Source organism: Macaca mulatta, chromosome 7 (assembly GCF_049350105.2).
Source record: "Macaca mulatta isolate MMU2019108-1 chromosome 7, T2T-MMU8v2.0, whole genome shotgun sequence".
NCBI lineage: Eukaryota > Metazoa > Chordata > Mammalia > Primates > Cercopithecidae > Macaca > Macaca mulatta.
In genome coordinates, this window is record NC_133412.1 from 3,371,427 (window position 1) to 3,396,570 (window position 25,144).

Here is a 25,144-nt window from a genome sequence, read left to right on the forward strand (position 1 = left end):
TCTGGGTATGGCTTTCTCACAGCAGAGGTAGAAGCAGAAAAGCCCAGGAAAAGAACGCATCTTGGGGCTTAAGCATGGACTGGCACATGGTCACTTCCAGCCATTATATTAGATAAAGCAGGTCACAAAGTCGGCGCACCTTCAAGAGGTAGGCAAACAGCCAGCTCCTCTTTGGTGAGAAGAGTTGTAATGACATGGCTAGAGCGTGGATTCTGGAAAGAGGAGAGGAATGGGCTCTAACACACTCAACTTAGCACAAGAATTTTCCCAGCAACATCCTCAACAAGTTCCCATAGCAAAAGCCTTTGGACGTTTCTATGAATGTGTTTTCTTATATATTTTGAAAAGCAAAACGAAAATCAGGATAACCAAAACATTGACCTATGTCCTGTGACTTCTTCACATTGAATAATAAGCACTTGCTCAAGGAAAATTCTTGGTCTGAATTATTCGATTTAGGTCCTACATCCTAGCATCTGAGTTCCTTTTCTTGGTAACATGATAGCTGCCTCCGCCAGCCAGTGCGTCCTGCATCAGAGGAATGAGGAATGAAGATGCGAGTGAGTTGCTGTAGGGTGACTGCAAAGGACCAAATGGTTACCTGTGAAGCAATGCCTTGGCTGTGGTGCTAACCATGGCCAGAGATACAACTCACGCGCAGATTTCTGGAACGTTTGGGCATCTTGAGTGCAAGCCAGAAGTCACACCAAAGGAGCTACTAACTTGCTTCCAGGTCCTGTCAGCTTAACAAGATTGTGATCAGAGTTCTAGGACTCCCCTGAAGGCAGCATTTCATCGTGTTCTTCACTGCACCTGAAGCCATAAAGCTCTCACACACAAACATTAGATTCAATTCTGCAGGATTGAATTCTGCAGGTAAGAATTGAATTCTGCAACATAAAGATTCACCGAGACCACTTGACCATAAAAATAGGGGATTCTTATCCAAGCCTCTTGACCAGTGAGCCCATGGAGGCTCTCAGAGTCCATAACCATGCACAGCCAGGACTCATGCTGGGAGTGCCTGTTAGCAGGCATGTGTCCCCACTTACTCTTACATTTGGGACATTAAAGCCAAGAAGGACTAAACCAACTCCCTTTCCACATTTTGCTCGAGTCCCACACTTCAGCTCATGCCTGGTCCTCTTATCTCGAAAGTCATTTGTTCTGAGAGTATTTACAGGACACTTACTCTGCATGTGTGGTCGGGGGTGCTGCCGTTCTAGGTACTGGGGAGAGAACCGTGGACAGGAGCAATAAAGTCCTGCTCTTGTGGGCTCACCTGGGGGTGAGCGAAAGGCCAGCAAGTTAGCAAATAATGGACATTCTGATTTGTAGGTGTAATGAAATGTAATGAAAACATTAAAAAGGAGGAAGCTGAGGAGAGAGAGAGACCAAGATTGTTTAGTTCCAGAAGCTTCTCTGAGAAAGCTGGTCCAGGACCTTGACATCCAGTGACCAGCCAGGGACATCAGAATCGGTGCTTGCAATGGACATTTTAATCTGTTCTCTCCAGTGTTTCCAGTGAATCAAAGCTATTCATACAAATGGAGGAAGAGACTGTGTGCATTGCTGGATTCACTCTAAGCGTGAATCCCAGACCTTGACCATATCCAGCCTTTTCCAGTAACACTGACAAGGAGCACTTGTATACCTAAGTCAACAGGTGGACATTTCAGACAAATGTTTACAGAAGCGAGCATGTCCTTGACCATCAGACAGCAACATTTCCACAGCAGTCCTACCAGGTGATATGCAGAGAAGTTTGTATTTATGCAGTTCATGAAGAGTTTGTGTCTGCCCTTATTATATCAATGTGTGACTATTTTAAAAATGGAAATGCTAATGCCAAAAAGTATTTCACAAGCTTAATACAAGTGAGACAAAATGAAAACCCTTCAACACACTGACATCCGTGTATCTTGACCTCCTTGACCCAGGCTTCCTCACTTAGGTGTGCAGGGAACGGTCTCCAAGGGTAGTTGAAGACAACATTCAAAGACGGTGTGTCACCAGAATCTCAAAATATGATTTTACACTTACTAGAGATAGTGCTCTCCTTACAACTTCAAGTTTATTTCTTACATTTTAATACTTTTAGTTCTTAAACATATCTTTAGACATATATTGTTTGTAAAAGCAGGAATGATCTAATAAATGACCCTATTCCACAAAGGGTGAGAAACTGTTGGATTAAATGTCACTGTAGTTATCGCAGGAATAGCATGTAGAATATTTATTTTCTGCATTTACTCATTATATTTCCAATTTGACATATTTAGTGAGAATATTATGGGTATAAAAGTATATATTATGGGTATAAGTATCAATATTTATATCTGTCTACATAAATTTATCAACCTTCTTGCTCTTCATTCAAAACAAGATTCTCATTTCCTGAGTAGGCCTTTAAAAGTTGAATATATTTTGTATGTTTAAGGTGAAAGAGGTAATACAGATGTAGCAGAGCATAGGGTTCAAACTGCCTGGGTTTGAATGCCACGTCTGCCTTCCAGTGGCATTGGGAACGTGGTCGAGCTGCCTACTCTTTCCGAATCTTGGTTCACTCATCTGCACAATGGATATAACGATAATAATACTTCTATAATATGGTTGTTGTGAGAGTAAACATGTGTGTATTAAAGTGCTTGGCACAGAACTGGGCATTGAGCAAGTGCTCCACAAGTGTTCCATGAAGTACAGATGTGACTGGTGGGTGTGCTGGGCACTCAGATGATGACTTAGCACCATCCCTGTAATGTTGTCCGGTTCTCTAGTCCTCACTCCTCTGTCTCTTCGTCAACTTTTTTGTTTGTTTTTTCTTTCTACTTTCAGCGTTCTTGAAGTATGACTGTAAAGAAAGGATAGGTTGGACACAGGCACGTCTTCTGTCACTTGGCCATTATCTTTCTCTGCTTCTCTATCAGAGACATGCCTTGTAGTCACAGAGACCCTAAGCACTGCTGTCTCTCAAATCATAAAACAAAAAAGAAACAACCAAAAGAAAAAAAAGGGAATCTGCTGAAGAGTAATACTGGGAGAGCCTCACCCAGTCCTACTGGATTCCGACTGCTGAGCTTCATCACCATTCCTTAGGAATAACAGTGGAATTCTCAGATCGCAGAGGGTTGGACAAGGTGGCGCTAGATGTTGGTTAAATTATTGTGTCAGGACGAAAAATATATACGTTTGTTGGGGAAAATATAAAACCACGTGTGTGAGTGTTGGGGATTACACAGGTGGAGCCCGGATGTCACTGTGGCCTCTCTGCCCTTGGTTGATCTCCGTGCACTTGGCTTGAACTCAGTTCTGCCATCTGTGAAATTCCTCAGCCCTTCTGTAACCCTTGTCAGCCCGAACACAACTCCGGCACAGGCTCTGAGAAGCTGCTCCCCGGAGAGGTGGAGCGCACATTCGATGATTTCTGCCATGTCCCAGGATCGATTCACTCAAAAGGCCCACTTAGCCAGCCTCTGATGAGTTGAGTCAACTTGGATGAGGATTTTGGGGCTTAGGGAGGGGTTGGGGCGTGCTTCTCCTCCACAGTTGGCTGCATCACTCTGCCCCTCACCTCCACTCTCTCTCCTTTTGCCTTTTTGTCCCAGCTATTCAGCTACTTCTTCTATCTTGATGGTTACCTTTTGTAGCATGAGCAAGAGCGAGCTCCTGGGCCTCACTCTCCACTCTGAGAGTGTTTTCTGAGGATTTCTTCCAAATGAGGAAGAGTAGTGAGTAGATGTGTCTGTCTTATTCCTCACATAAAAAGAAAAAAGTGGCTCCATTTTTTTTCTTTTCTTATTGTAAATTGACAATGATAATCGTATAGATTTATGGGTTCTGTGAAGAGGGAGTTGCGTGGGGAAAAAATGTATGGGGTACAAAATGATGTTACGATTTATGAATCCAATGTGAAATAATTAAATCAAGCTAGTTAACATATCCACCACCTCAAATAATTAACATTTTTTCGTGGCAAGAACATTTGAAATTTACTTAGCAATTTGAAATGTACAACAGTCTACTACTAACTGTATTCACCATGCTGTGCAGTAGAATGCACAAAAAGAGAAAACATATTCTCCATTTGAAATTGTCTACCCTTTGCTCATCACCTCCCTATTTCCCCTCCTCCAGCTTCTGCCACCACCATTCTACTCTCTATTTCTATAAGTTAATTGTTTTAATTCCACATATAAGTGAGAACATGTGGTATTTGTCTTTCTGGGCCTGACTTATTTCACTTAGCATAATGTTCTCCAATTCCATCAATGTTGTCACAAATTTCAGAATTCCCTTCTCTCTCTCTGTTTTTCTCTTTTTGTTTTTTTTTGTTTGTTTGTTTTGTTTTTTGAAATGGAGTCTCACTCACTTTGTCACCCAGACTGGAGTGCAGTGGCCCCATCTCAGCTCACTGAAATAGGCCTCTATTTTATAGCCAGAATTATAACAGAATGAGAAGACCTGGACAGCTGCTGTAGTTGGTGTACTCGGTGGGACAAGGGTGTGCTGTCACCAGTTCTTCTAGCCTCAGGTTCCCCTTCTCCCTCCAATAATGTATCCCCATGGCGTCCCCAAACAATTTGGGCATGTTTATGTGTGTGTATGCGTGCGTCTGTGTGTGTGTATGGGGGGGGTTTGAAGAGTGAATAAGAAAACAAACAGTAAGAAACAGAAATTTCAATCATTGACTCAGTTCAAGTGAATAGGTACCAAAATATATAAGACAGTTAAGCCAGGCGTGGTAGTTCATGCCTGTAATCCCAGCACTTTGGGAGGCCGAGGTGGGCAGATCACGAGGTTGGGAGATTGAGACCATCCTGGCTAACACGGTGAAAACCCATTTCTACTAAAAATACAAAAAAATTAGCTGGGCATGGTGTGGGGGGCCTGTAATCCCAGCTACTCAGGAGGCTGAGGCAGGAGAATGGCATGAACCCGGGAGGTGGCGCTTGCCATGAGCCAAGATCACACGACTGCACTCCAGTCTGGGCAACAGAGCAAGACTCCGTATTTTTAAAAAAAAAAAAAAAAAAGGGGAAATTTAAAAATTTGAACATTGTCAGTGAAGGTTTTTTTCTTCTTCATAAAGATTCATAATTTTAGCAGAACTCTGTTCTAATTTTGCATTATGGGCATCTTGTATGGACATTGGGTTGTCAATCTGCCATAACACATGCCACAGTTGAAAAGTGTGAGTCTGGAACTTCAGTTGGCTAGAATGTTAAATGCTGTAGAAAAATGTGGCAAAGAGCTATGTGTTGGTTTGGGATCATAGAACGTAGTGCACTCCTTGACTCCTAGGATAAAGGGAAGTGTTACGACATTTGGAAGGAACACACTGTCACCATTGGTATGGATTTTGCTGATTGTCTGCATGGTGCATGCGTGCTGTGTGCATAAAAAATTAAGCATTGACCTGTTTGCTAAATACGTTGACATTTTCCCTCACTGCTTCTGTCAATCATTGCAAAGCAGAACGTTGCTCTATCTGCTTGCTTAACCAGATGCTAATAGAAGGACATACCTTACTCCATTATTTCCTTATCACCTGCGTGTAGGGTACGTGAGCCAAATCCATCAGAATTGGCACATGTCTAGTGTTTTACAGATGTTTGGGTTAGGATCTGTTGGTAAGAGTCGGGCTTGCTCATTACCTGCAGCATTAGTAGGTTTGTTGTGAATATTAATAATGAAGACCATTCAGATAAAGCTCAACACTGAGCTTCAAGAAAGATGAAACCTGAAGGACAGCTGGGGACTGAAGGTGACTCTAGGGATCTCAGGAGAAAGCACTCTCACATTTTCATTCTTCCTCCCCATCGTTGAGTGGGCATAGCCAGGACTGCTGGTTACAGAGAGCCTGCACAGGCTTTGAGAAGCTGCTCCCTGGAGAGGTGGAGCACACATTCAGCAAGGCCCCCCGCTGCGGCCCAGGGCACAGCTGTGACTGCATCCTCAACTCTCCTTGCAGCACCTTCTGTCCTCTGTGGTGCTTTCTCATCCTTTGCTCTCCAGTCTGAAAACAACATCACAGGCCTGTAAACCATGGCCTTGCAGATGCACTTCCACTCTTATCTTTGCTGTTCAATTCATTCCTATGGAAGAGAGTCTCTTTAGCTCCACTCTGCCTTCCAACTCAGCCCATGTCATGGATCTCTTGCCCACTAATGGCTTGCTGTCTCTGACTCAGGAACCCACTCCAGTCCAGTCACCTTTGACAGTGGTGGGGAAAAGGGGGGGGTTCTAGAGATATATAATGCAAAATATAATGACCCTAATAGTTGCGTTTTCAAAGAAGCGGCTTTGAGTAAGTTGGTCTCCCTAAGAGGAGGCTGCAGACAGAGTAGAAAAAGGACTGGACGTTTCTAGAAGTGTTGTTTGTCAGTGTAGGGCTGGTTTAACCATTGCATGGTGGAGCCTTAACTGTTTTGGGGAAGAAATTATTTCCATGGCTTTAGCTGGCCCCAAGGGAACTTAACCCACCCAAGTTTGGTTCATGATTGATAAAATAGAAGCCAAATATTCTCTTTGAAAAGAGAGATGATTACACAGTTAAAAAAAAAATCTGTAATATTAGAATCCAGCCCAACAAACAGCGATAATAACATTGAAAGAAGCAGAGGTGAGGTTTAGAGTTCCAAAGTGCATCTGTAGCTACTTTAACACTTCCCGTGGAAAGTCAAAGACTCAGTCTTAAAACCTAGTTGGTGGTGTCCCACACATAGGATCTCTCTGTACTAGAGAGGCAAGAGAGCCTATAGACAAGAAGAGAAGCAAAAATTGAAGGTAAGAACTTCCTTGGAAACCCCCTTTCTCTGCCATTGATGATCCAAAGTCAATAAGACATGGTAAGGTTTTTGGTACAGTATGGTGACTATAGCTAATAATAAAGTGCTGGATACTCAAAAATTGCAAGAGGGTAGATTTTGCGTTTTCATCACACATAAAAAGAGCTAAATAGGTGATACAATACCTTTGTTAATTACCTCAATTTAACTATTTCACAGTCTATACATATTTCCAAACATCATGCTGTATATTACAAACGGATACAATTTTTATGTGAATCAAAAAATAAATGATTAAAAAATATATAATAAAGTTTTGTGGTTTTTCCCTTGATAAATCTCTTGTATATTATGCTGAAAAGAGTTTCTTATTTACTCAGGTTTCTCTCTGTATATAGTGAACGATGTTTAGCCAGTTGTACTTTGGGCAGGGGTCCCACGGGGTGCTTACTCGCTGTTTATATAGGAGCAGTCTCCCTGATACATTTCTCAGCCCTTCTTTAATATCTTCCCTCACCCTGTGTATTTCAGAATCACCACGACAGCAGCATGCATGATGGACCTCAGGAGATACCCTCTGGACGAGCAGAACTGCACTCTGGAAATTGAAAGCTGTGTGTATCCGTATCTGTGTTTCTTTCTCCTCCTATTTGTATTTTAGATCCTGTTGTCATTATTTAGCATCTTTTTTCAAGGTATCCATAATTTTTTTGACATGGAAAGAGGGGAAGACAGAGAGAGAGAAAGACAGAGAGAGAGACTCAGTATAAAGGAGTTCTTCATTCTAATCTGATTGAGAGAGTCTGTTTGCTGTGCTGAAATAGAAGAAAACAAATGCCCCTCATTTCGGTCCATTCAGTGAGAGGAGAGCAAACACCGAGATGCTATTTTTCTACAATATGCTTCATCACGCATGAGTGGCTGCACTGCTGGGACCCTGGCGGTCAGAGTAAAACTCATTTCCCATCAGGAACTCGGCTTTACAAGCAGGCTATTTCTGCATCTCGGCAATTTTCTTCAATTTGAGTAGTATTCAGTTGCTTTATTGATAATTCAGCATTGAGTACTCCTATATGAGAGATGAGAGCTGCATCCATAACATCTAACAATGTGCCTCCTGCTACCTAAACTACACCTCCTGGCATATCAGGATACGGTTTTCGTTGTTGCTCATCTTGGCCTATTATAAACCGGTTTATAACTAGTCTCAATTGGATTTAGGCTTGTCAATATTTGTACTGAATTTTGTGGGGATAAATGACTTTGACTTTGCAGTCCCACTTGATACAACTGTGGTAAGAAGCCAGTGTCTTTGTGAATGACCATGTTGAGAAACTGCCCTGGTGGTAGAGCCTAGTGTAGATCTTGGGTGAGGCTGGCTCCACGGTGCCCCTCACTTCCACCTACATCACTGTCATGTTTTCCGAGAGCTGTGCTTTTACAGGAGAAGAAAGACGTAAAGCCTTGTCAAATGATGCGTAGTTGAATTCTCTGGGGACGTTTACCTTAGAGGACAGAAGGCTCAGGGGAAAGATGATTTCCCAGTATTTGAAGGACGATCTGAAGAAGTTAACTGGCTTCAGTGTGGCCGGAGGGCACAACTCCAGTGAGTCAGTGGAAGTTTCAGGAAGGGCAATTTGGAATCTAAGTAAGGCAGCAGCTCCTATTTCAACTGTCGGGTCACACAGTGAGTGACTCCTGAGGGAGAGGACTCTGCCGCTGTGGTGTATGGGCAGGGGTGTTTGATGAGCAGGAAGATCTGCTGTAGAAGAGATCCTCGCCATGTGTGAGGTCCCTGCTCTGCAAAGAATCCATGGTTTAATCATTTGAGTGGAAGAAGGGATTCTCCTGATTCTCTTGTGGTCTGACCACACATGTCTTCATGTTGGGAATAGACAAAAGAAAAGTGGTGTCTTTATTTCCACATGGGAGGTCAAATTCATCAACCCAAAGTTTATCCAACAAATACTCACTGGACATTAACTCTGCGTAGGCACGGTTGTAAGCACAGGGATAGTTAGAGATGACAGACACAACACCTGCCTTCGTGGAGTTTATAGTCCACAGAAGGCAGGAAACCCTTAGACCAAAATCAACTAGTGGTAGTGCTTCGAAGAAAGTAGTCTGATAAAAGCATAGTGAGAGATTGCGAGGTTGCCTGTGAGATGGAATGCCAGGGAAGGCTTCTGCGAGGTTTGATTTCAGCCAAGATGCAAATGTGGGAAAGAATGAGCTACATGAAGATCTGGAGGTGTGCCCCTGCACAGGACCCAGAAGCCCTGGGCACAGCACGCTGGTCTGAGCTGCAGTAAGAGACCAGTGATGCCTGGCTGGGTGAAGGAGGAAGGGGAGCCGAAGGCCCAGGGGCCAGGTCTGTAGGTCCTTGAGGTTCTTGTAAGGAGTTTGTACTTGTTTTGCTATTAATAATTTCACTGGGAAGCATTTGCAGGTTTTAAGCAGAGTATGCCACTTACCATGTGGAAAGATGCATGTTTTATTAAAGAGAGGACAGTAGGTAGGACCAGGAAGGTGGCGTTAGCTGTGGGGAGCATCCCTTCCCCACCCTACGGTTTTGGTCCATTTGTTTGACTAACATTCAATATTGAGTGAATTTTTTTTTTACATTTTATGTTCAAATTAAAAAGTCCTTTATCTTGAGATAATATTGTTCTCCCAATCTCTGTTTTAATTGATCTTATTGACAAAGTTGACCTAATGTTTTAGGAGACTCCTTGGTGTTACAAGTAACAGTGGACTCTATTGCCCCACTTACTCATTCTCGAGAAGCCGTGATTAATCACCACGTGAACGTGAACACTGCGCTAAAGCTGGATTTGCAGCTATAATCCAGCTAACGACCACTGTTCTTTCTGATGAGACTACCTGTGCACATCTCTAAGGGTCAGGAATATCCCAAGAACAGGCATTTCTAAGGTTGGCAAACTTTGTGGCCAGGAAGAGCTGATAAAACCATCCAAATATGCTAAGGAGAACATTCCTTTTGCTCTGAGCTCACCTCATTTAATCAATCACCGATTGGTGAAATTCACCGTCAGTCTTTGAACTCTCTCAAAAGCTCTCGAGAGGATTTTCCTTTCCAGAATTCTTCGTACTGCAATTGTCATTTTCTCTTGAAACTATCTTATTCATTGCAGTTGAGATATATTTTAAATTCATCTCCGTGTGGTGTCTGGGTCAGCTCTGAAGTTGCACTTCACAGACAGAACTCTGGTCAGAGCACGCATTCTCCCCAGCTTCTCGGCTTCTCAATACCAACCCGGTACACATGAAATGGCAGCGATAACTGAGAATACTGGAAAGGTAGTTCTTTGATGACGCTTCCCCTAGACAAGCACATTAAGCAAATCTACTCAAAACATAGCAGAGCCGCAACCTCCGTGTTAATGATAGTTTATTTAGCCGTGCATTTGTACGAAATGGTGATGTTTCCTGTCTCCCTGCTTCTCTCTCGGCAGATGGCTACACCACGGATGACATTGAGTTTTACTGGCGAGGCGGGGACAAGGCTGTCACCGGAGTGGAAAGGATCGAGCTCCCGCAGTTCTCCATCGTGGAGCACCGTCTGGTCTCGAGGAATGTTGTCTTCGCTACAGGTGAGTCCTGCATCCGTTATAGACCCTTCAGGGGCACTGGCTCCGTGGGTGTGACTGGAGTGAGAGAATACGCTGCAGCAGACCCCCGGCGCGGGATCCTCCGAAGGAGCGTTGTCGTCATTCACTCCGTGGGTGTGACTGGAGTGAGACAATACGCTGCAGCAGACTCCCGGCGCGGGATCATCCGAAGGAGCGTTGTCGTCATTCACTCCGTGGGTGTGACTGGAGTGACACAATACGCTGCAGCAGACTCCCGGCGCGGGATCATCCGAAGGAGTGTTGTCGTCATTCACTCCGTGGGTGTGACTGGAGTGAGAGAATACGCTGCAGCAGACCCCCGGCGCGGGATCATCCGAAGGAGTGTTGTCGTCATTCACTCCGTGGGTGTGACTGGAGTGAGAGAATACGCTGCAGCAGACCCCCGGCGCGGGACCATCCGAAGGAGTGTTGTCGTCATTCACACGTCACACACCCCTCTGCTCTCTGTATCAAAGGAGAGTGGTAGGCTTTGGTGGGGAGGAAGGCTCACCTGAGAAGAAGATGCTCTCTGGGACATTATTGAAAAGACTGAGGATGAATTTCACCAATCAATGTTTGATAACATAAGAATCTCCCATCCTTGGGCAGACAACAGGTCATTGATGAACTTGGAGGCAGGAAGGAAGAGGAAGGAAAGAGGATGACCAGAGGAGGTAGGTGCTGTTCTCCTCCCAAGAGTAAGCCGCCTTCGTTCCACTGGGGTTAGCAGCCAGCCTTGGTGGTCCAGGAACTTGCATCACCTCCAGTCTGCCTTGCCCCATTAGACATGGTCATCTTCTCCTGACGTTACCTTATGATGAGGGTTGCCTTAGCCTGGGTTTCCTCGTCATCTTTATATCAACTGCCCAAAGATTGAGACGGCGTCTTCTGCTCCTCAGTCTATTCTTGCACAGGTTTTACTAAATGTATATTTTGCAGTGTGCAGTGCTGACTGTGCTTACTGAATGCTGTGCCTTGTAATTGATATAATAAATGAAAGTGCTTTGTAAAATGTAAAGCATTACAGAGACCGCAAACTCTGGGTTGAAAATGCTCAATGAAGGCAGAACCATCCATGTAGCTTGAACAAAGAGTGCATAAAAATTGATCCCAGTCCTGTGATGGCAGCCATGAAGCCAGTGAGTGCCTTGAATGCTCCTTGAATGCTCCTGACCCATGGCCACCAGCTTCGCCTTCATGTGGCTATAGCTCCGACTCATTCTTAGGCTTCATCTGATGCCACTTCCTCTGGGAAGCCTTTTCGACCTGCTTGGCCCCACACAGCCCCCCAGGCTGGGTTAAGTGGCTGGGGTGCATCTCCGCAGGGCAGTACTGACCACCTTCCAGCTCTGCTCACAGCTCACGGCACCTGCATCTGCAAGGACACACCTCCCTGAGGAGGAACCCGTATCAGTCATGTGTGGTTCATCCGCTCCCCGCCCTCCTCTTGAGTAATGCCCAGTGTGTCCTGAGTGTGTGGCCGTTGTCAGTGAGTAAGTAATTGATCAGTCAAGGCCGTCACCAGCGTTCCCTCTCCACCCCAGCCCCTAGGAGCCGAAGTACATGATAAGTCGATGTAAAAGCCCAAATTTTTAAGACACCGATCAGGTCGTTTTTTTAATGCAGCATCACTTTATCCTCTGCCTCAGGAGGCCTTGCAGATGTCCCTGCATTCTCCGGAGAAGACGCACTGAGAGGCTGACCTCAGGGAGGAATGAGAGCCAGCAGGAACATGGACTTATCATTAAGAAATAGTGTCCACAACCAAGAACGCTGGCCTGTGAGGCATTGAAAAAAATGGTGTATTCCTTCGAAAACTGGGTTTCAAAGTGTTCCATGCCCTGGGTGGTGTGAGCTGAGGGTCTGTTCAGAACAGAGACTAGTATACTCACTGTGGAGTAGTCCTGTCCGTGCAGCCTTTGCCTAGAAAGTTGCAGAGATGGCCATGAGGGTGCTGCCATGCGAATTTCTTACTGCATTTTCATGCAGCCTCATTAGAAAGCTGGGTGAGGTGTTTGTAGAGGGTGTCCTGCTTCCAAGGGGGACAGCCACTTAGAATGACCCTGAATCCACTAACTTGAAAGCACTTAGAACCACCGTTCTCCAGGTGCAATCCGTGTCTTTTCAGCCTGTATGTGTTAGAACACATCCTAAAAATGTCTGGAGAAAACAGACACTACAGGTATGTGGCAGAATACCTAACTATTCACAGACCCATGGGGCCATCAGAATGCAGGATTGCGTCTTCCTCCCAGCACGGACTGAGTCCTGCATTTACTGGGTGTAGCCCAAGGGGTCCCAATCAGTCAGTTACAAAACCTCCCAACTTTCAAAAGCTTGCACTTTAAAATTATTCTAATTCACCTACGCATGAAGAAATGGCCTAAGTTGCAATGTTTTAAAAATATTTTAATGTTAAATATTATCCTGATTTATTTTCCTTTCTACAAGTATTCTCAATTAATAAGAATGCGACTAGTAAACAGGATTGAAGGACTTTCTGGCCTGACAGAGTATTCCCAGGAAAAGAGATTAGAGGCTGGGCACAGTGGCTCACACCAGTAATCCCAGTGCTTTGGGAGGCCAAGGCAGGAGGGTCACCTGAGGCCACAGGTGACCCTGCCCAGGTTGTGAAACACAGTGAGGACTCACCTCTAGAAAAAAAACAAAGAAGATTAGGCTGGGCACGGTGGCTCACGCCTGTAATCCCAGCACCTTGGGAGGCTGAGGTGGGTAGATCACGAGGTCAGGAGATCAAGACCATCCTGGCTAACACGGTGAAACCCCGTCTCTACTAAAAATACAGAAAATTAGCCAGGCGTGGTGGCGGGCACCTGTAGTCCCAGCTACTCAGGAGGCTGAGGCAGGAGAATGGCGTGAACCCAGGAGGCGGAGGTTGCAGTGAGCCAAGATCGTGCCACTGCACTCCAGCCTGGGCGACAGAGCGAGACTCTGTCTCAAAAACTATAAATAAATAAATAAATAATAAAAGATTAGTCAGGCCATGGTGGCAGCATCTGTGGTCCCAGCTATTCAGGAGGCTGAAGTGGGAGGACGGCTTGAACCCAGGAGTTTGAGGCTGCAGTGAGCTCTGATTGTACCACTGCACTGCAGCCTGCAAGATGCTGTCTCCCCAAAAAAAGCTGGGGGGTAACTAGAAAAGAACGAACACTCTGAAAGTTTATTAGGACCAGACTATGATGTCACTAGGCAGTAGGAAGTTTTCAGCTCCTCTATAATCTTAAGGGATCCCGTCCATTGACCTACAGGTTGTTATGAGGGGCATGACTGTAACTTGTTTTTCTCCCCCTGCAGATGACTTTGTGATTTTTCTCTTTGCCTTTGGTTTTCATGGGCATCATTATGATGTACCAAGTTGCAGCTTTTTCTGTGATTATTATTCTTGGAGTTTTTTGTTTGTTTTGTTTTGTTTTGTTTTGTGTTTTTGTTTGTTTTTTTTTTCAGACAAAATCTCACTCCGTCACTCAGGCTGGAGTGCAGTGGCATGATCTTCACTCACGGCAAACTCCGCCTCCTGGGTTCAAGCTATTCTCCTGCCTCAGCCTCCCTAGTAACTGGAATTGCAAGCATGTGCCACCAGGCCCGGCTAAATTTTGTACTTTTAGTAGAGACGGGGTTTCACCATGTTGGCCAGGCTGGTCTCGAACTCCTGACCTCAAGTGATCTGCCCACCTCAGCCTCCCAAAGTGCTAGGATTGCAGTCGTGAGCCTCTGCACCTGGCCATTCTTGGAGTTTATGGACCTTCTTGAGTCTCTGGTTTGATGTCTGTCGGAGGTTTTGGAGCATCACTGGCCATCATCTCTTCAAGGGCTGCCTCTGCCCCATTCTCTCTTCTTCTAGAACCCTGATTACACACATATCTGATCTTGTCATCCTATCTTGTCTATCTTGCTCATTTCTTTCCGTATGTTGCTTTTCATTTTCTTCTCAAGCTTCATGCTGGCAATGCTCTTTTGGTGTATCTTTTAGAGAGGATCTGTGCTTGCTTCTAGTAGACAGCTGGAGGCATTAGCAATCTAGGATAAGCTTCATCTACTTTCTGGGGTATGAGTAATTCTGAGTTCAGGCTCAGTCTTTGAGCATGCATGAGTCCGTCTGGTTTATCTTCACATCTTGAGCAAAACTCTTTGTGTAAGAATACCCAACCCAAGCTGTAGGAGGTTTAACGCGGCCCCTCCTTGATGGCCTCTGTGTCCAGCGTCTGCCCCCTTAGTCCCCTGAGTCTTGGATGTCCTAATTCGCTTCTCATCTTTCCCTTATGGAAACTGCAGGTACGTGAAACATGGGGCTCTTCTCTCTGTTTTCTTTCTCTCCCACATCTTGATACAGACTCTTTACTGGCTTGTTATCTCTCCATTGAAATCTCTCCAGATTTAAATAAATCTTCAAGCAGATTTATTTAAATTCTGTCCATTTTTTCCAGTCATTTTCAGTATATTCTATAATACCCTAACACCGTGGTTTATTTTTCACCCCTCTTTATTTTTTTCAGAAAAGTTTCCAGTTGTTTCAATATGTAATTCTGGCTTCGTTTGGGCTACTAATACATGAGCGTGAAAAAAAAAGAAAATTTAGGAAACCTTTTTTAAAATTTCATTGCAGGAAATTCTGTAATTTTCTGAAAACATGATAAAGAGGAAACATTTATTCGAATACTCTGTTGTTGAAGAAAGCACTATAAAGCTCAGTCAGGATATTTGAGCCTTTGGCTGTAACAGTTTCAAGCTGTGAAAACGTGAGCCAAGCGCTTGCATAACAGACAGATATGGGATCAGGTTAAAAGAAATACTGAATTAAATTTATTTCAACAAACATATTCAGCTGAAAACCAAAGAGCTCCTCAAATACCGCTGTGAACACACTGATCAACAGATTGAAACTTCAGCTTTTGTACGGGTCTTGAAAATGCGTCGTGCTCACGAGCAAAATTTGGGATATACGGTTTTTGCCAAATCTGAAATTTACTCGTAACTTCAGAGTTGTCTTTGAACGGAAAGATAGAGATTTTCGCAAGATATGTGGAGAACAGATGATTTAGTATGCTTCTTTAATTTTGTGATGTCTGTCTTTCTCTTCCTTTTTTCTGTGGTACATTTGGACAGTGATACATTCTAACTTTATTTCAGAATACTTTGGCTAAGATTGGAAGAAAAAGAGGAGGAGGCAAAATGGATAATGATGAGGCATTTCAGCTAAGACATGTGAATTCTCTTTTTTTTCAAAACTCAATTTTCAAAATATTGCTTTACTTTCTTATTAATGATCATGACAAATTATAAATTTTTTTAAAAGTCCACCTGTCACGGTGTTTGTTGATACATGCACTCAGGTTTCTCTTTAAGAGTCCATTTGTGAACTCCAGGCTTTAGGCTGCTTAACTAAAGCCTGGGATCCAATTATTGCCAATTCGGTCTGCAAATACCATCTACTAGAGGTACAGAAAAGATAGATGAAACATTAAAAGGAGGAATTACTATCTGTCTTTTATTTGTAATTTAATTTGACCTTAAATTCCAGAGAAAAAATTCTATTTCTTTTTTCCCCACTGACTTTGGTTACAGGCATCTTTAGAGACAATTCACCTGTGCTTCCTGGCCAGTTACAATCCCTAGTCTCTCAGTCCAAAATGCTGGGCCAGAGCATGCTCACTCCCAGGGCCAAAGCAGAGCTTAACTGTATACTCTTTTTGCTGTGACATCACTCTTTACAAGTGCTCCTGACATATGAAGCATGTCTCATTACAGAAAACAGATTTCTTCAGAAATTCATTACCTTAAATCCTTTTGCAGAAAGAGTTTTTAACTACCTTCATCCTTTTCAATTGCCTTTAAGACCTCCAGCAAACATTGAAAACCGTGCTCAACGGTGAAAGCCCCGATTACAGAATCATGAACAGAGAAGGCACCAAAGTAGGAGAAAAAGAAAAGAAAGAAGTAACTTGTATTTATCGAGTGTGTACTTTGGGTCAGATAGTGTGTTTCATAGTTGATGTGAATTTGATTGCCGGTAAAAATACACGTAGTAAACATCTTTTTCCTTGTAACGGATCTATTGAGATACAATTCACATGCCATGCAATTCACCCATTTGAAAGGCAGATTCAGTGGTGTTTAGTATATTTGCAGAGTTGTGCAACCATGACCAAAATCGATTTTAGAATATTTTTATCACCCGAGAAAGAAGGCCCCGTATCCACTAGCAATCTCTTCCCCTTTCTCCCAGCCCTGGACAACCACGAATCTTTCTGTCGCTTTGGATTTGTCTCTTCAGTCTCTTCCACTCCGTGTCAGCGGAATCATTCGTGTGGCCTTGCATGTCTGGGTCTTTCACTTAGCATGACATTTTCAAGGTTCATCCGTGTTGTGTCATGAGTCAGTACTCCAGTCCATGTTATTGCTGAAGAAATACACTGCAATTTCTTTATCCGTTCATCAGCTTATGAACATTTGGCTTGTTTCCCCTTTGGGCTACTAGCTATAAGTCTGCTGTGAACATTCAGTTATAAGTTTTAGTGTATGTATATGTTTTCATTTCTTTTAGGAAATTAACTCATATACTTAGGAGTGGAATTCCTGGGTCATATAGGGTAACATCCTTTTGAGGAACTGTCAGACTATTTTCTAAAGTGGTGGCCTGATAATATTCCTACTGGAAGTATAGGAGGGTTCCAATTATTTCTCCATATCCTCACAAACACTAGTTATTTTCTGTCTTTTTTATTGTGACCATCCTAGAGGGTATGGTATGGTATCTCACTGTGGTCTTGACTTGCATTTCCCTAATGACTAATGATGCTGACCATCTTTTCTTATGCTTTTTTGGCTGTTTCTCTATCTTTGGAAAAATATCTATTCAAAACCTCTTCCCAATTAAACAAATTCAGTTATTTGTCTTTTTTGTAAGCATTCTTTTCTTCGAGACAGGGTCTTAGTCTGTCACCCAGGCTGGAGTGCAGTGGTACAATCTTGGCTCACTACAGCCTCAATCTCCTGGGCTCAAGCGATCCTCTCATCTCAGCCTCCTAATTTCCTGGGACTATAGGCGTGTGCCACCATGCCCAGCTAAGTTTTATATTTTTATTTTTGTAAAGATGGGGTCTCACTATGTTGCCCAGGCTGGTCTTGAACTCCTGGGTTCAAGCAATCCTCCTGCCCTGGCCTCCCAAAATGCTGAGATTGCAGGCATGAGCCATCCACCCAGCCACATTCTTTATGTATTTTGGATATAAGTTCCTTATCAGATACATGATTTGCAAATATTTTCTCCCATTCTGTAGGTTGTCTTGATGGTACACTTTGGAGCACAACTAACTGTTTTTAATTTTTATGAAGTGTAATTTAATTTTTTGCCACTTAAGGTATTCTTGCCTTGATTTTACACACAAGGAAAGAGAGGATAGTAACCTTCTCAAAAACGAGTATCCCAAATAACGGTGGGGCTGGATTGTTCAAACAACCATCCCTGTTCTTTGCTGCACTGTTATATGGTTCAATGCTGGTTTTTCTGTGGAGGGTTAGAAAGGATTCATTGCCTGGTTGAGACAATATTTGAAACACTTTTTTTTAAAACCCCAATCCCATTTTTCTTCTTTCTCTTTTCTATTTCATATATTTCCTTTTCTTAATGGATTTTTTCAACATATAATAAGGTGACTAGTAATGGGAGTAAGAATTAGAAAGACTATTTTAAATTTTAGGCTGCATCTAGATGATAAATGAATCATATAGCATGATAATGGGCCCAGAAAGCCTCTAAGTGAGAGCTCACAAAGCTTCCCGGGCTGCTGTGGGAGTGCCCCACCATGGCGGCCTTGCTGGGAAGAGGAACATGTGATGAGTGAACTCTGCTGCAGCTGCTAAAATACCAGCTTCTTAGTTCACAGATGCATTTGAGTGGCTCTTAGCGCTCTACAAAGCTGCCATGACCCTCTGTGTCTGCATTTTTAATGAGTTCTTCAAAAACATTAATGCCTAGAGAATAATATAAATTCAGGCTGGATTAGAGGTCCAGAGCCGTGTTTTTGGCAGAACGGTAACTGCATATGGGGAGAAAGGGCTGGGATCAGCATCTTCACTAGGTAGTTTTGCCAAGGAATCCCTGCGTTGGAACAATGCACTTGTGCCCGGGGACTGTGCCTCTATCTGTTGGCTCAGCGTCTGCCTGGGGACCTGACCACATCTGCATTGGCACGCAGACATTAGGGCTTCAGCGCATTTCAGTTGTAAATTCAAGCTTCCGTTTCGTTTTAAAGGGGATGTCGTAGTGCGGCTGACTCATTACTTCTCAACTTTAAAATATTAGCCACTGGCTGTGATCACTTGGGAGTTTTCCACATAGATACAGCATATTTCATGGCATTCCATCCTGCCAGTGTAAGGACCTTGTCTACCAGAGCTACAGAAATACTTTCATGCACTCTTTAAGATGCACATCAAATGGGAAGAGCCTTTGCCCAGCAGAGTAGATCTACTACGTCAGATAATTACTAGGCTGACTAACCCTCTGAGGTCTCTGTCTCATGGCATCTTGGACGGCTCTGCTGGGTCCGTTACCTTGACAGCTCTCCTTCCTCCCTGCCTGAAGGAGTCCTATTCACCCATGACTGTCTCATACACCAGAGGTGCCTACACCGTGAAACCTCTCCTAAATCACTAAGTCATGTGCCCTAGCATATCTTTATACCTCCAGGATAGTGCATGCCACAGCTTTATGGAGGCCAGTTCTGAATGAATCTGTCTGACATGGGTCAGGAGCTACTAACAGTTAGGAGGGTGAACTGTGCTTTTATTCATCTTCGTTGTTTGCCCCACTCACTGTTTCCACTTCAGAGACTGGGATGTGTGGGGCATATGCTGAATACCTAAACATTTTGCTAATTGGAAATGACATTTTCCTTTTTTTTTTTTTTTTTTTCTTTTTGAGATGGAGTCTCACTCTTTCGCCAAGCTGGAGTGCAGTAGCTCTATCTCAGCTCACTGCAACCTCCGCCTCCCAGGTTCAAGCAATCTCTTGCCTCAGCTTCCTGAGTAGCTGGGATTACAGGCATACACCACCACACCCAGCTAATTTTTGTATTATTAGTAGAGACAGGATTTCACCATGTTGGCCAAGATGGTCTCGATCTCCTGACCTCGCGATCCACCCACTTCGGCCTCCCAAAGGCATTTTACTTTCAACAAATAGAATGTATTTGCTAAATAAATACAAAAGAAAATGGTATATTTTCTTAATTCCAAATTCTGTGTCAATGAGTATCTTGGTGAATTTCCAGAGATGAATGTGTTTTTGAAATCAGTTTCGTATTCTCTTCCTCAAGATCCCTAATGATCTTCCAAGTGTGTGTTTGACTGTATGGTCATGGCATTGCATGGGTGTCAATATTGGTTTCTACTGCCCACAGTTTCCCTGAAGATGTACTTTGGAAAATGTTTAAGAAAGTTGACTTGGCAAATGGAAAGTTGGAGGATATAGTAAATTGCATTATCATTCAAAAATATTTGCTGCTCTTCTCTGGGGGAGGATTAAACGTTCCCATTCTCCTGACATAACAGTTGGCGATGAGACTTGCTCTGGCCACAGAAATATGACGGGAAGTGTGTACAGCCCTTCTACCACAGAGGCCAACAGAGTTGCAAACAGAGGGAGCTAAGTGGATATATTGTTTATAAGAAAAATTTTTGTTACAAACTATAGAGATTTGGGGGCTATTTGTTACTGTAGCATAAGCCATCATGTTCTGACTGATACAGAGACTGTTCCATGTATGGTGGATTATAGTAAGATGTACTTGAAGCAAAGAGAAGCAAATAAGTGCTAAGAAAGGTCTGAGGTTGCCATGAAATTGCAAATTAAGAGCTAGTATTGAAGTTACTTCAGTAAAGATATTGAAGTTGCCATGGGATTTCAAGCTACAATTCAATAACGATGTTGAGCATTTTGTGTATTAAGCTCAACTAAAGATTCACATAGAGAAACTAAATACTCCTATTTTCATTCATTCAGCATTCAGAAGTATTTATTCAGAACCTACGATGGTTTTGACATTTACCTAGGCATTGTAGTATATAAAAAAAATACCTCACAAATTCTGCCCTGGGGACTGTACGGCTTATTAAGGAAGATCTCACCTTGGTAAATGTTTATAATTATAATAATATGAATAATGAGAAAAAAAATTCAAGAGGGTGATTACTTACATTTGGAAGGAGGAAAAAGAAAGGATTCATGGAAGATGGGGCTTTGACCAAGACCTTGAGGTGTGGATAAGGAAAGACACGTCTTCAAAACCGGGATGTGAGTCAGCAGAGGCAGGAAATAGAGACGAATATTTTGAGGCAGTGAGAACCTCTTTGACTGAAGAAATGTGATGCTTAAAGCAGAAACATGGTGGAAAATAAAACTGAAGTTAAATTGGGAAAAGATGGAGAAACTAAATTTCCTGGATGCGTGTTTTGATGTTTGTGGGAAGTAATGAGCCGTAGGAGATTTTGAGTGTGGCATGACAGTGAGCATCGTTTCCGTGTTTCCTGAATGTGCCTAAGTTGCACAAGGCCCAGAACTGGGAGGAGGCCCGCGAGGAGGGTCTGGCACCCGCGCGTGGTGCATCATGCCCATGATCCACATTTACAAGAAACGGAGTCTAAAAACAACAGAACTGTGTGAAATGTGTTATGAAAGGAAGCCTCATTCTACTGATGGTGTTGGAGAAACCGGTTTGCTGTTTGTGGAACCAAAATCCATGTATGTTTTCACCTCATGTCAAACACTGAAATAACTGCCACCCCTAAAAATAGATTTGCAGGTAGATCTGTATTGTGAACTTACCGAAGGCTAAACGCAAGTTTTAACAGTCACGAGGGAAAAAGTGAAATGGATAGATGTAATTGCATACAGAAAGTTAGGGATCTGTATGTCCTCCACTCAAAGCTGTTACAAGCTTTACAAACTGACAACTGGGAAAATGCTTGCAGAGAATACAAGCAAGGATTAGCATATAAAGTGTTTCAATGAAAAGGTAAAAGCCATCAGAGGAAAGAGAAATGAGAAAAATAAATGAGTAATCAGATAATTTATAAGATTAAATACAGAGAACAAACAAACATTTAGGAAGTATTCAATTTTTTAAAAAGTCGTTGAAAGCACAAGGTTTTCCCAAGGGATTTAGCAAAGCCCATTTATAAGAGATAATGTATGATATTGTCGTATTTGCAAGGTGCACTAGGTACTTTTATTAATCTGCTGATAGTGGCAGTGGCATACCTTGGTGTGATACATTTGCAAAGTAATTTGACAATATTTATCAAAAGCTTTAAACCTTGGCCTACCAGTCCCTCCTTTGGCATATTCATCCTCAAGAAATAAGTCTCAATGTAGAAAAATAGCTCTGCACAAATATATCCTTAAGAGTACTATTTATAGTTTTATAAAAATTGAAAACACCTAAATCTACAGCATTCAGGAATTTATATTTATAGAGTCCTTGTGTCGATATTTGATGGATCATTAGGAAGAAACGAAAATTGTGTTTACAAATAATTTGTAGCAAACCAAAAAATTGTATGCTATGATGACATGGGATATATGCATTTGATCAGAGCTGTGTATGAGAAATGCTACACAGACACACACAAAGACTGGAGGAAATTTCCGAGACTGTCAGCCTTGAAGAGCTGGGTATGTTTGGTGATTTCTTTTCTCTTTTATATAATCCTGGCTGCAAATGTGGTTGATGCTAAAGGTAGGAGGCCTGGAGATAAAATCGTTCATCTCCTGCATAATGGTAATAGTCATACGAGTGAATCAGACTGCCAAAGAGAATAATCTAGGGACAGACACAGAAAGGGACGTGGAATAAAGTCTGAAGAATGCATATACTTAGGGGCAGGAGGAGAATAGGAGCCTGCCAGGCTTGGAGTAGGAGGAGATCAGGAAAGGTGAGGCCTCTTGGAGTTTAGGGTGTGGGCGGCTTCAGAAAGAAGGCACCTGCCAGTGTCGGGGAGCAGTCGGAGGAGCTGATTAGAGAGGGTCATTGGGTTCTCACTGGCGGGCTCTCAGGCAGCTCCATCAGAATCCAGAAAACAAGGAGCGGGAGGATTGGAACTGAGAAAGTGGCCTGTTGAAACGAACAGGGGGAAACAAAGGCCACACTTGCCTTGCTCTAAGAAAAACAAAATAGGCCAGGTGCAGTGGCTCGCACCTGTAATCCCAGAACTTTGAGAGGCCGAGGCAGGCGGATCACAAGGTCAGGAGTTCAAGACCAGCCTGGCCAATGTGGTGAAACCCTGTCTCTGCTAAAAATACCAAAAACAAACAAACAAACAACAACAACAAAAAAACTAGCTGGGCATGGTGGTGGGCACCCGTAGTCCCAGCTACTTGGGAGGCTGAGGCAGGAGAATCGCTTGAACCAGGGAGGTGGAGGTTTTAGTGAGCCGAGATCACGCCACTGCACTCCAGCCAGGGCGACAGAGCGAGACTCCATCTCAAAAAAACAAAAGGAAAGAAAAACGAAATAAGAGAGAAAAGGCAAATACAGTGCTGAATGTGGCAGGATATTTTCTCACTCTGTCCTGGTGGTGTGGTAGGATTCCAAAGTGTGTGGAGTGGAATGTTCACATCTGAGAATTAATACTGGGACTCGTGGACAAGAAAGCAGATGGGCGCTCCTCCGCGCTCTCGTTGACGCCTTTTCTGTGGCCGAAGCGGACGCCGTCAGTGTGCACAGCTGCTTTCTCCGGGACTGGACTTGCTTCTCTGCCTCTCTTGTTCTTAGGGTGCCCCTGGGCCAGCCCAGTCACTCTAGGGACCATGCCTCCAACATGTGTGTTCAGGGCTGAACTCCAGGTGGGCTGAAAGGACAACTGGTCAAAGCCTTTCTTGCCCAGTAAAGCCTTGAGCCACATCTCCCCTGTCTACAAGGAAGAAGGGAATAGTCATCCATTAAAGAATAAACAAGACATTTGGCGTTATTCTGGATTCTAAGCTAAAAACTTCTAAGTTTTTCCAGGTTCTCAACTGAGTATGTAGCCTCAGAAGAGCATCCTCATCACTATCTTATAAATAGACCAAATAGCACCCCCCTCCTGATTCTTCTATAAATACCGCTAGCAGACAGAAGCAAACTGCTTGGTGGTGGACCACCCCTTCATTCACAGACTTTTCCATTGCATGTTGTTGACCTGTGGAAGTCAAAGCAAAGTCTTTAGTCTGCCGTGTCGTTCCTCTGGTGTAATATCCTTGTCTGTTTCCCGTAGGTGCCTATCCTCGACTGTCACTGAGCTTTCGGTTGAAGAGGAACATTGGATACTTCATTCTTCAGACGTACATGCCCTCTATACTGATAACAATTCTGTCGTGGGTGTCCTTCTGGATCAATTATGATGCATCTGCCGCTAGAGTCGCCCTCGGTATGTGCTATTTTTAAGTGTAAAGTGACCGTATCATTACAGGATTCAGACAGTTCAAAGGCTGTAGTTCAACTACCATTTTTTGACATCGTGACACAAGCGTTGCCCATATAGTCACTTTTTATCTTGAAACACTAATTTCACGCACGATTCCCTTGATGTGTTAATTTAATTATAAGGCTCAAATGTGAATTTTCATGCCCATGAAAGGGAAAATATGCTTGCAGAATATTTGCATGATAAAACTAGTTTTGACACTAATTTTAAAGCAAGGATTAACATCTCCTGTTCAAAATTATTCCATGGCCCAGAAAGAAGACTTGATTAATTGTGCATTCTTCTTTTATAAGTCAGAAAAATAGTCAAATATTACAGCATAGAATTGGAATTGCACAATGTAATGAGCACTAAAATGTAGAATTCAATTCTGAATGGTTCCCAAAGGCTCTGGTGATCTTTTCTGACCGTTGGTTATTTGACAACTGGATTATTAGCTGATGTACAATATGTACTATAGGTTCCAATATTATTTTTAGCATTTTGGTTATTAAGGGAAGGCTTGTATTTTCAGAAACATTATTCTCTACTCAGCTGATTAATATGAAACGGCATAGACAAAATAATTATTTAAATACATTTACATAAGTACAGAGCTGTTGGGCAATCTTCTGTCCATCCCTTTGGGTGGGGTTGAATTTATTTCCTGAAAGTGAAAGTCAATAGTACTTATAAAAATTGATGGAAAAGAATTATCAACGCATTATCTGGCAAAACGCCTTACAAAAAAACATAAGAATTCAGGGTTCCAGTTATCCCTTCTTTCCTGTTCTTTTTTTTTTTTTGAGACAGGGTCTCACTCTGTCACCCAAGCTGGAGTGCAGTGGCACAATTATGATTACGGCTCACTGCAGCCTCAACCTCCTGAACTCAAGTGATCCTCTCAACTCTACCTCCTGGATACGGGGGACAACAGACACACACACCACCACACTTGGCTAATGTTTTAATTTTTTGTAGAGATGGAGTTTCGCCATGTCTCCCAGACTGGTCTTGAACTCTTGGCCTCAAGCCATCTGCCCACCTTAGCCTCCCAGAGTACTAGGATTATAGGCGTGAGCCACCACACCCAGCCCTTTTTCTGTTTACCAACTTTTCCCAGGACTTTAAGTTGAATAACATGTTTTCTTTTCTAATAAAATGTGAGTACATGTGTGTATATGCATGACAAACATGTGACTTGCATAGTTGTAATCAAGGTTAGATTTATTTCCCAGGAAATAACACATAACTATGACT

General features: G+C 43.0%; 1 protein-coding gene across 2 annotated transcripts in view; it reads left to right on the top strand.

Annotated features, from left to right (window-relative positions):
* The window catches only part of GABRB3 (gamma-aminobutyric acid type A receptor subunit beta3), a 226,340-nt gene that overhangs the window by 178,245 nt on the left and 22,951 nt on the right, over positions 1 to 25,144 (top strand). For both annotated transcript variants that reach the window (XM_015141717.3, NM_001260702.1), the window contains 3 exon segments: positions 7,320 to 7,402; positions 10,265 to 10,402; positions 23,696 to 23,848. In XM_015141717.3, coding sequence (XP_014997203.1) covers positions 7,320 to 7,402; positions 10,265 to 10,402; positions 23,696 to 23,848 — 374 coding nt within the window.